A 12,183-nucleotide genomic window follows, 5' to 3' on the forward strand; every position below is an offset into this window, starting at 1 on the left:
GCTTTTCTTCCAAGGAGCAAGCATTTTTAATTTCATGGCTTCATCACCATCTTCAGTGATTTCTGAGCCCAAGAAAATAAAATCTGTCACTGTTTCCATTGTTTCCCCATCTATTTGCCATTAAGTGTTGGGATTGGATGCCGTGACCTTAGTTTTTTGAATGTTGAGTTTTAAGCCAGCCTTTCACTCTCCTCTTTCAGCTTCATCAGGAGGCTCTTCAGTTCCTCTTCACTTTCTGCTATAAGGGTGGTATCATCCATGTATCTGAGGTTATTGATATTTCTCCCAGGAGTCTTGATTCCAGCTTGTGCTTCATGATATTGTTACTGAGTATGAAGAGTATGAAAAGAGTATGAAAAGATATTGTTACACAGTATGAAAAGAGTGGACTCAGTAACAATATCACTTCCACAAAAGAAGACCTCTCATTAACAACAACCCAGGAAGTGGCAACCCACTCCAGTATTCTTGCCTGGAGAATCTTGTGGACAGAGGAGCCTGGTGGACTGCTGTCCATGGGGTCACAGAGTTGGACACAACTGAAGCGATTTAGCATGCATGCATGCATTGGAGAAGGAAATGGCAACCCATTCCAGTATTCTTGCCTGGAGAATCCCAGGGATGGAGGAGCCTGGTTGGCTGCCTTCTATGGGGTCGCACAGAGTCGGACACGACTAAAGTGACTTAGCAGCAGCAGCAGCAGGGGAAAGAAACAAGAGCATTAAACAAGCAATTCTGTTTTGTTCACATCAGCACAAAATGCTACTCATCTGATACAGTCTATGCTTCTATGATATTAAGTCCTTGTTCAAGCAAAATTACTATTGCTTCACAAAGCAAGTTTGGAGCCTTCAACACCACACCTTTGAAAGACCGCCCCAATCTTTTCCTCACAGTACAAAAGAACACACTGCACTGAACAGGCCTGGGGAGGAAAAGCCCTTTAATGCTATTATTTAGATTTTCATAACCCAAGAGAGTAACACAGTATTCATCAGTATTTACATTTTTCTTTCTTTTTTGCCAGATTATATTGTTTATCAGGTAATTTCATTTTCACCATTCATTCACTGATTTCATCTAAATTTCAGAGTTTCACCTTGCCATTTTCTGTGGACCGCAGTCTTTTCTGAAAACAATCTCTCCCCCAGTGAAACAATGCAGTATTAAGAAGAAATGTTAAAGCATTCTATTTTCTTTAAATAAAAATACCAGTCATAACCAAGTGCAGAGAAAAACCTAGAGACTGAAAGGGACTGAGGAGGCACCAACCAAATGCAGGGGGCAGACCTCATGTGGAGTTTGATTCAAACCAATGGTAAAGGAGGCTCCTCAGTGAGATGATCAGCAACATGTAAACTAGAAGGTTGATAATATTGAGGAACTTGGGTTATTTTTCAGATGAAATAATATGTTTTTCCAAAGGCTCTCCTATCTCTTAGAGAAAAACTAGTAAAATATTTGTGTGTTAGTTGCTCAGTGGTGTCTGACTCTTTGCAACCCAATGGACTGTAGCTCACCAGGCAAGAATATTGGAGTGGATAATTATTCCCTTCTCCAGGGGATCTTTCAAGCCCAGGAACTGAACCCACATCTCCTGAACTGCAGGCAGGGTCTTTACCGTCTGAGCCACCAGGGAAGCTTTGAAAGTGAAAGTGAAAGTCACTCTGTTGTGTTCAATTCTTTGCGACCCCATGGACTACAGAGTCCAAGGAATTCTCCAGGCTAGAATACTGTAGTGGGTAACCATTTCCATCTCCAGCAGATTTTCCTAATCCAGGGATCAAACCCAGGTCTCCCACATTGCAGGCAGACTCTTTACTAGCTGAGCTGAAACCTTTAGAGATGAACTAATCTGAGGTCTAGGATCTGCTCCAGAATAACCCAGGAGGGTGGGGGCGGTGGCAGTGGGGCTGGCAGAGGGCAGGGATGGAGATTCAGCAAGACTGGCCACCAGCTGCTCCTGCTTGAAGCTGGGGAGTGGGTACAGAGGGTTCATTATGCTGTACACTCTAATTTTAGAAATGTTTGTAATTGTCCACTACGAAAATAAGTTAAAAGTGAATGAAACTTCCCAAAGTGAAACAACTCCCTCCTCAACAAGGCATTCTGTGAGCGTCCTTATGACATCAGGATTGAAGGAGTAGCATATATGCCTGCATACTTACTCAGAAGACCGGTGTAAATACTAAACAACACTGAACGATCTTTCAAACTTAAAAAAAAAAAAAAAAAAAAGAACTTTGAACAAACTTTACTGATAGTTTAAACCAAGTCTGCCATTTGAAATTCTAGTACATGCTACTCAAAGTCCTTACTCACCTCTCCCAAAGCACAAGCCTTTATTACTTCTTCATATCGGTCTTTTTCATATTTCTTCCCAAATAAAATGTTACTCCTCACAGTTCCTGAGAACACCCAGGGCTGCTGAGGAACATATGCGATCCTCCCGTGCACGCTGACCTGCCCCTGGCTCGGGGGCAGCTCCCCCAGCACAGCACATAACAGTGATGACTGAAACAGACAGAAACACACACGCGTGAACAGAGAGCACTCAGAATGAAACATATCCCATAGCACAGCTGACCCCAGGCTGGTGCTTGATACACAATAGACCTCTTGCATTTAGAACTGGATAAAGTACAGCCCTGGAAGTTTGGACAAAAACAAATGAAAATAACACTATCGGTCAATGCAAATGAGCGGTTGATAAAGAATATTAATAAAATACTATAACAATCTCCTCTGCCCAAGAGAAGCCCCCAAATGAAGCACTACAGTCAGCAAACACTAAGAATGTTTAACATCCTTCACTAGCAGAGCAGCCCAGCAGGATGTGTATTTCATGTATCTGATGTTTAGCGCAGTTGTTCCTGCATCCAGGTATCCTTCACTTGACAAACACTTTTCTTAAAAAGCTATGCGTGAAGAATATATCCAAAGATGATTACTTAAAAGAATTCTGAAATGAGTTGTGTCTAAAAAGCAAAAGTCCATCATAGAGGAAATTATCACCCTCTCGTGTACACATCCACATTTAGGTTTCTGTATTTTGTTGTTTCACAACACAGGACACTAAGTGCAAGTGCACATCTTTCAAATCTCTTGTGACACACAGAAGTGACGTGTCTGTGTCTACACCATCAGAGCGCTCACCACGCTGGGCTGAGATAAACTGCCTGTGTATCTGTCTCGCCCTGGAACCTGGTTGCCTCTGGACGGTAGAGACGTCGGGGTCTGGCTCACATCTGTGTCTTTAGCTCCAGCACGTGGCTGAACATTCACTACACGTGCACTGAAAGGATCACATCAAGTCCCATGGGGAAATGCTCAGAGCTTCCCGGAAGAGCCTTCACCACCTGCAGACTTCCTGGAGGGGTCACTGTGATGAAAATAAGTCCCCACTGTCTCCATCCAAACCGAACAGCTGTCACATCAATAATTTCATTCACTGAGACGTCCAAATTCCTGACAATGGTTCCCAACTGTGCAATGTGAAGCACCAAGAAGGAACACACAGTGTGTGCTTATCTAGATTTATCTGGCCATGAAACCTTCTTGCAAAACTAATATTCCATGGAACAGTTTGAGAAACGCTGTTCTAGGTACACCCAATTCAAACTGTGTCACACACAGCTCTGGGCTCAACTCTGAAAATTTAACAAGGGCGGTGGTGTTGCATCAAGCTGACAAAAGGCATCACAACTTACCTTTCCTGCACCCACAGGTCCAACCACAGCTAAGAGTTCACCAGGTTTGGCAATAAGGAAAAGGTCTTGTAGGGTTGGGGTTCCTGATTTCTGCAAATTAAAGTTTATAAAAATGTGCCCATTTCAATAAAGTAACATACATTACTTCAGAAGGTAGAGAAAATTATGTAATAGTCATTGATATGCTAATGTAATCCACATTTTTCCCCTTCTTATTTTAAGATAGTAAGTCCTGGAGGCCTTTTCATCCAATCATACATATCTCTTTGGGGGTTAACAAGGCTCATTCTTTTACCAGATTTCCATAAGGACATAGCTCTAGACACCCACAGAATTTTAGTCGTAGAAACGACAAGGCACCTGCCTGAAACGCAAACTGAATAATGCACATAAGCTTATTAATATAATGCACTTAATAGAATATCCAGCTTGGGAGGTTTTTAATCATTTATAAGTTTACATCCTGACTTTTGGTTTTAACTGTCTCATTAATCTTCACAGTTCAGTTCAGTTCAGTCACTCAGTCGTGTCCAACTCTTTGCGACCCCATGGACTGTAGCATGCCAGGCTTCCCTGTCCATCACCAACTCCCAGAGCACACTCAAACTCATGTCCGTGGAGTTGGTGATGCCATCCAGCCAGCTCATCCTTTGTCATCCCCTTCTCCTTCTGCCTTCAATTTTTCCCAGCATCAGGGTCTTCTTTTCAAATGAGTCAGTTCTTCACATCAGGTGGCCAAAATGTTGGAGCTTCAGCTTCAGTATCAGTCCTTCCAATGAATGTTGGAATGAAGGTTGACAGGTTTGATCTCTTCATTGTCCAAGGGACTCTAAAGAGTCTTCTCCAGTTCAAAAGCATTATCAATCCCCACAAGGTGGCAGCATAAGTTCCTGGCATGCCTGGCCCTTTAATTAAATAATTTGAAATCTCCACTAATCTCTCCACTTTCATTTGATAAAGAATGAACCTCAGTAGTGCTCAGCAAGCGAAGGGGTATTTTATATAATAGTCACTCTTGGCAAATTACGTGTTATTAATAATGGTCCAAGCTCTAATTTTTAACAAGAGCTCTAATTTAATACTACCAAATGGGGAATAAGTTAATTATGACATGATGAATCAAAGTGATAAAGCCTCAATTTTATATGTATTTATATACATTACCTTTTTTGGCTGAACAGAGGATAATAAAGTACTTCTACTGAAGAAAAACAGGCAGCTTATTTACTGTCTGAGCCACCAGGGAAGCCCAAAGGATCAAAATAACAATAAAAACCATGGTGATAGATGTGCTAGTACCCCCACCCAATGCAACGGAGGACAAAGTATTCATTGTGCCAATAACAAGTCACATTCCTGAGAGACTTTCAGGTTCAACATATCATAAGTGTTAAGAAAATTGTCAGTAGCTGCCAATGCTTAAAAAAAAAGAAAAATGAATGGTGACACTTGACTCTAAAGTGCCCCAAAGACTAAAAACATGACTCTGAATTTAAAAGTCTGAATATTCCTCAAAATGAAAAATTTCTCCGGAAAGAAATGAACTAATTATAAAGCATTCACATGCTAAAAAGTGACAGTTATTTTGCATGGTCAAAAACACCAGCCCCAGATTTAAAAAGAAACTATAAATCTACCAATAAGAAGCTAGATGTTAAAACATAAATATTTTTTAACCTTCACTTCTTTATTCTTTTCTGACACTTAGGGTTCCTATTTTATTACTCATCACTCAGTTATGACTAAAAAACAATGTCACACACCAACATCAGCTCCCTGTCACCACCCCTCACCGTTTCCCAGGGTCAGACACTGAGTTCCCTCCCTGCTCAGGCTTCAGGATCGGGCACTACTGGCCGAGACCAGTAGAGGGCAGCACTCAGCAGCGCACACGTGCTGGGTCCAGTCAACCCCTGGTTATTCAGACTCAGGGGATGCTGACTCAACAAGGATCATCAGCTGAGCCCCCACTCTGTACCAGACATAGTTGAAAACCCCATGAATAAATGGAGGCTACAACAGGACCATTTATTTTACATCTTCAAGACTGAGACCAAGTTCCATCATTTCATGAATGAGACCTGGGTCCCTGAAACCTGCCCCTACCTGCCCACCTGCCCACCTGGTTCTCTAATGGAGCAGGTTACAGAGAGTTCATGCCTATCTCCTGCCTTCCAACCCGGCAGGGGCTTCATTCAGATTCAGTTTCTCTTTAAAACCCCAATGTCTGTGTCCCCGGTTCAAGGGATCTCTCACCCGTGATCTAACCTGACAGCCATAATTACTAATGACCTTCCATAGGCAAGGCCAGGACAACATAACAGGCTGTTCTGTTTTACAATGCAAGTTGCACAAAAATCTGAGAACATGTTATTAAGTTCTTGAAAGAAAAACAAAATAGCTCATTTTAAAATGCTGCATAATTTGGTACAAAAGAAATTGGGTAATGGGTCATTTAAAAATATGTTAGCATTCACGTGGAGTGGTATTTATAATGGAATTTTAGTGCTTTCCATAAATGCTTCAAGAGTACTGTGATGAGAAATACAAAACAGGAGGTAAATCTACCGGAATACAGTATGAGAAACTCTCAGGATAGGTCAGGCGCCTTCTGTGCAGTGCCATGTGCAACTGGCACAGGGCTGTGGTTTTATATATTTGGGAACATATTATCCTACTGTGCTATTGATGGAGATGGCAGGCACTTAATCAGAAGCTGGTGAACACCATGCAGGTGGCAAAATAGTCACAGGCATGAAAGACAGGAGGAGTCCACAGAGTCTGGACACTTGCCCTATGGTCCCCACCCTGACAGCAGCCAGGCTTCTGAGCTCTGCTCTGGAGAGTGGACCCTCTGGTAGAGACATCTCCTTCCTGGGTCCTCCCGGCTCTTGGGCGGGAACAGTTTCCTGCCTTTGCTAATTTCTGGGTTGTCTCACCCACCACCATTTTGCTGTTTCTGCTTTTGCCCACTCTTATCATCTATGCAACTAACTCCCTGCATGGAACTCCCTCTCCCATGGTGGAGTTCTTTCCTCCTGACTAATCCACACTGATACAGGAGGATGTGCACAGAGGACCAGCGAACCACGGAGGCAGGAACATTTCAGTCATTGATAAAAGAGGCAGCATTGCATGTGCAATTTTGAAAGCGGACCCTTGTTTTTTTCTGTTTGCCAGAAAGTCATAAATAAACCAAGGGCTGGAAAATCACCAGTTCTCCCTGTCAGTTTCCACACACTGCAGCCCTTCAACTAGGAATCACTGGTGCTCACTATGCCCACCTGCTGCTTCCTTCCTGCCCCTGGCTGCTACCAAAGTAGCCAGAACCATCCAGAAGCTTAAGATGGGGGAGCCCCCACTCTACCCCACAGCAAAGATCCAGATCATGGCCTCACTGCATGTACAATAAAGTGATCTGATAATCAAGGCAAAAAATGTACACTGATTCCCCAAAGCCTCTTTAACAACTGTCTGTGTATTCATTAGTTAAACCATTCCACACTGCAGCATTTTGACCATCCAATCCTGTAAATTCTAACATTATAAACACATGTACTTTAAATTCAAAATGTGCTACTACTTTGAAAGCTCTCTTGAAAATGAAATAAAGAGCAACATGTCAAACTTCTTAGGCTGATTTTTACACTTAATCTCCATTAGCTGCAAACCTTATTTCTGATTTTGAGACGTTTTATAACATACTCTTAATATATGAACAAATCACATTTTACACCATGTGGAAAACCTCATCATTCTCCCGTAAACCTATGTTCAGTTGTCAATTAGTAGTCATGATCTTGGGGTGGAGGACTTGTTACCTTATCCCAAGAAGCAGTGAAATCGTTCATGTGCACTATCGTTTCACCATCCGATACCAGCTGAGGGTTGAGCTGAGGTATCTCATCAAGTAATAGGAAGTTCTACAGAAAAAGAAGAAACACAGATTGCTAAACTGCAAAAACAAGGTACAAACAAAAATAGTTGCTTTTCTGGAATTTATAATAAAAGATTTTATACAGCCTACATATCATTTTGTCAGCTGTATGCAAACTAGTTTTGTTTTATATCAGAACATACTAAATAATATATATTATATAGAATCATATATATTATATGGTATACAAAATCATATAATATAGTATATATAGTATGCATAGTGTTTTTTTTTCTTTTGTTTTTTAGTTTTTTATTTTTTTAATTTTAAAATCTTTAATTCTTACATGTGTTCCCAAACATGGACCCCCCTCCCACCTCCCTCCCCATAACATCTCTGTGGGTCATCCCCATGCACCAGCCCCAAGCATGCTGTATCCTGCGTCAGACATAGACTGGCGATTCAATTCTTACATGATAGTATACATGATAGAATGCCATTCTCCCAAATCATCCCACCCTCTCCCTCTTCCTCTGAGTCCAAAAGTCCGCTATACACAGCTGTGTCTTTTTCCCTGTCTTGCATACAGGGTCGTCATTGCCATCTTTCTAAATTCCATATATGTGTGTTAGTATACTGTATTGGTGTTTTTCTTTCTGGCTTACTTCACTCTGTATAATAAGCTCCAGTTTCATCCATCTCATCAGAACTGATTCAAATGAATTCTTTTTAACAGCTGAGTAATACTCCATTGTGTATATGTACCACCGCTTTCTTATCCATTCATCTGCTGATGGACATCTAGGTTGTTTCCATGTCCTGGCTATTATAAACAGTGCTGCGATGAACATTGGGGTACATGTGTCTCTTTCAATTCTGGTTTCCTCGGTGTGTATGCCCAGCAGTGGGATTGCTGGGTCATAAGGTAGTTCTATTTGCAATTTTTTAAAGAATCTGCACACTGTTCTCCATAGTGGCTGTACTAGTTTGCATTCCCACCAACAGTGTAGGAGGGCTCCCTTTTCTCCACATCCTCTCCAGCATTTATTGCTTGCAGATTTTTGGATCGCAGCCATTCTGACTGGTGTGAAGTGGTACCTCATTGCAGTTTTGATTTGCATTTCTCTGATAATGAGTGATGTTGAGCATCATTTCATGTGCATAGTGTTTTATATACATATGTATGTGTATATGTAAACATATTTATATATAAAGCACATATAAGAATATTTTATATACAAACACTGTTATTTAATTGCTCAGTCAAGTATGACTCTTTTGAGAACTGCATGGGATTTTCTGGGCAAGAATACTAGAATCGGTTGCCATTTCCTTCTCTGGGGAATCTTCCCAACCCAGGGATCAAACCTGCATCTCCTGCATTGGCAGGAGGATTCTTTACTACTGTGCAACCTGGGAAGCCATATAAACACAAGGTTATTTATCACTAGTACCACCTGGGAAGCCATATATATAAACATACAGATATATATATATATACATATAAAATAAACAGTTCCTGGCCATGAACAAATAGTGACTTTCTCAACAAGTATACTGGTTCCTCCTTAAAGAGAAATTATGACTCCAAACTTCAACACATTTACAACCTGGATATTTTTATTGTTTACCTTTTGAGTTACTAACAACAAACAGGAGAATTGGTAGGAAACAATTCCACAGTTACTTACTGAATCCCACGAGGTGCCAAGCATCACGTGACACTGCTAGGAACACAGCAAGGAAGGCCATGCCCAGGCCTTCAGGCATCAAGGGGCACAGGACAGGCTGGGACAACAAGACCAATGGCAGAGATGCCAAACGAAAACCCTGGCGATGCCTGTTTTGCATCCTGACCTTTCCTTGGGCACTTAAACACACTCTGCCTTTCTCCTAATGTTTTAAGTCAGTGTCACTGGTTTTCATTACTTATCACTTAAGTCATTATTCTAAAAGTGAAGTGCTCTTAAATTTCTCTTAAAAATATTTTACAAGCATCTTTCTACAATCACGGTCTCTCTTCATGGACACTGCCCTCTCTCCTGCAACAGGAATGACTGTAGCTCCCACTTCTTGCCGTGTTCACATTGCTTAGCAGTTATTCAGTGGAATGTAGCTGATTAAAACCAACTCCTGAGAACCACTACAAAGCTAACATAATCTTATGCAGGAAAACTCCCTCCTGTCCTACAAATGCTAGACATAATCCAACAAGAAAAGCTACTATGGCAGAGAAATTGAGTAAACAGCTGAGACAACCTCAGTGCCATTGCCTCCTCCAAGAACCATGAAAATGTGGCAGAGACTGCAGGCTGTCCTCAAAGTCTGCTCTCATTCTTCCCAAACCTCAGATTTTAGCTGCAAGTGGCAGCCTGGAAGGAGGCCCTCACTCTCCAGGCTCCCAAACAGATAGGAGCAGCCACATGACTAAATCCAGGCCAGTGGAGAGTGACAATGTCCAGAACCTTCCTCTGCCCCATGGCCTGGGCTTTGGAGGCTGCCAGCTTGGTCAAGGCCATACACAGTGGAGTAACAAGAAAGAGTCTGGGACCTCCCTAGTGATGCTGTTGATAGGAATCTGCCTGCCAATGCAGTGACACGAATTTGATCCCTGGTCCAGGAGATTCTACATGCCACAGAGCAACTAAGCCCATGTGCCACAACTCCTGAGTCTGAGCCCAGAGCCCAAGTGCCACAACTACCGCAGCCTGGGCACCTGGAGCCCATGCTTCACAAGAGAAGTCACCGCAATGAGAAGCTTGCTTGCCACAGCTAGAGAAAATCTGTGCAGCAAGGAAGACCCAGCACAGATAAAATTAAATTTTTGTTAGAAAAAAGAAAGAGTCTGAGTCCCTAACACCATGGAGGATGATTCCCACAAAAAAAGTCTGCTGAAATCCTAAACTATTACCTCAAAATATGACTTAAAAACAGGGTTGCTGCAGATGTAATCAATTAAGGTGAGATCACACTGGAGTAGGGTAGGTCTCAAATCCAATATTAGTGTCCTTATAAGAAGAGAAAACCAGGAATACACACACACTGGCAGGAAATGCCTGCGTGATGATGGAGACAGAAGCTGGAGTGATGGCAGTTACAAGCCAAGGAAGATCAAGGTTTTCCTGCAACAACCTAAGCTAACAGAGGCGAGGAAGTTTTCCCTCTTGCAGGATTCAGAGGGATGGTGACCCTGCTGACTCCTTGACTTCAGACTTCTAGGCTCCAGGACTGAGACACAATCAATTTCTGGGGTTTTAAGTACCTGTTTGTGGTACTTGGTAACAGCAGCCCCCAGGAAACCCATACAGAGCCTTATAAGGACACTTGCATGAGAGAAAAATAAATTATCAGTGTAAGCAGCTTTAACATGGGTAATTCTAGGACTCATAGGCAAACTGAGTCCAAACCAACATAGGGGGAAACTGAAATAAGCATCTGAGGATGTGGGAGAAAGAAAACAACACATACTCAGTAACCTATTACCCTAAAAATCATAAACACACTTCAAGTCCTTGACACCCAGAATATCATGCCCCGAATCATAAATGCGATTGCGATCTTCTACTGCAAAAGAACAACTGGTAAAAACTGAACATGAAAACCTGCTTCTGTGCAGGAAAAGAAAGACATCGTGATCCCTGCATCTCTCTCAAAGACCAGCTGGTGGGAGATGCCATCCACTTGTTCCCTCTTCCTCTCATCCAGGCTCACTGAGAGCCTAACGCTGGGCATGGCTCCTCCTCCCTGCCCCGTGCCCGAGTCCAGCAGGAGACAGGGTGGACGGACGGTGGTCTGAGGACTCCTCTGCAGACTCTCAACCACCACAGCCCGAGTTCTCTCTCCACACCACCTCTTCCGTAGTCATCCAGGTACCAGCTCTCACCTGTTCTGACATAGCTCATCCCTCTCCCAATGCTTTTCTCTCAAAACAATATAATTTCACAATTCCACCCACTATTAACCACTGAAAATATTAATACAACTTTTCTTTTGCTGACTCCTTCGCCAGCCCTCCCCAACACCACCAAACCAATCCCAACACCACTTCTTCCTCATCTCTTTACAGCACCTCTGAGTGTCCACCACGCTTAACACACCCAGAGATCCATCAGTACCTACGTACACACTCCCCAGGTGGCCTCTGCCTGGATGCCCGGAGTACTAATGCCACCCATCCTTCTGAGTCCATCTCAAAGGCTAACCCTCCATGGAACCACTCAGGACAACCCAGGCTGACACTGCCCTCCCTACCTCTGAATCCCCAGAGAGATAGTAAGTCACATAGAGGAGAGACACTACATCATTCATGCACCTACAGTCACAACTCCAACTGAGACCAACACAGAGTCAACCCATCATGGGTAAGGCAAGGAACAGACTGTAGGGCTGGTTCAAATCAGTACAAACACTGACTGCATGACTACTATAGCCTTACACAGTCTGAGCTAACACAGCAACAAGCCAAAGGTTACACATGTATGTTATACATTTTGTCTAGACAGAAATTCCAAGTTTAGCTTAAATGTGTTACCAAGACAAAAAAAAATGTTAATATGTGCAAAGTAGAACAGAGATTTTCCACTTTCAATAAAACAA

General features: G+C 42.5%; 1 protein-coding gene across 2 annotated transcripts in view; it reads right to left on the reverse strand.

Moving 5' to 3' along the window:
* Positions 1-12,183, reverse strand: part of LOC138088939 (ATP-binding cassette sub-family C member 4-like) — a 157,757-nt gene that overhangs the window by 105,957 nt on the left and 39,617 nt on the right. For both annotated transcript variants that reach the window (XM_068984192.1, XM_068984190.1), the window contains exons 9-11: positions 7,532-7,633; positions 3,711-3,800; positions 2,323-2,514 (exon numbers count right to left, since the gene is read on the reverse strand). In XM_068984192.1, the coding sequence (XP_068840293.1) occupies positions 2,323-2,514; positions 3,711-3,800; positions 7,532-7,633 (384 nt within the window). The remainder of the gene's footprint in view (positions 1-2,322; positions 2,515-3,710; positions 3,801-7,531; positions 7,634-12,183) is intronic.

Source organism: Capricornis sumatraensis, chromosome 12, assembly GCF_032405125.1.
Source record: "Capricornis sumatraensis isolate serow.1 chromosome 12, serow.2, whole genome shotgun sequence".
NCBI lineage: Eukaryota > Metazoa > Chordata > Mammalia > Artiodactyla > Bovidae > Capricornis > Capricornis sumatraensis.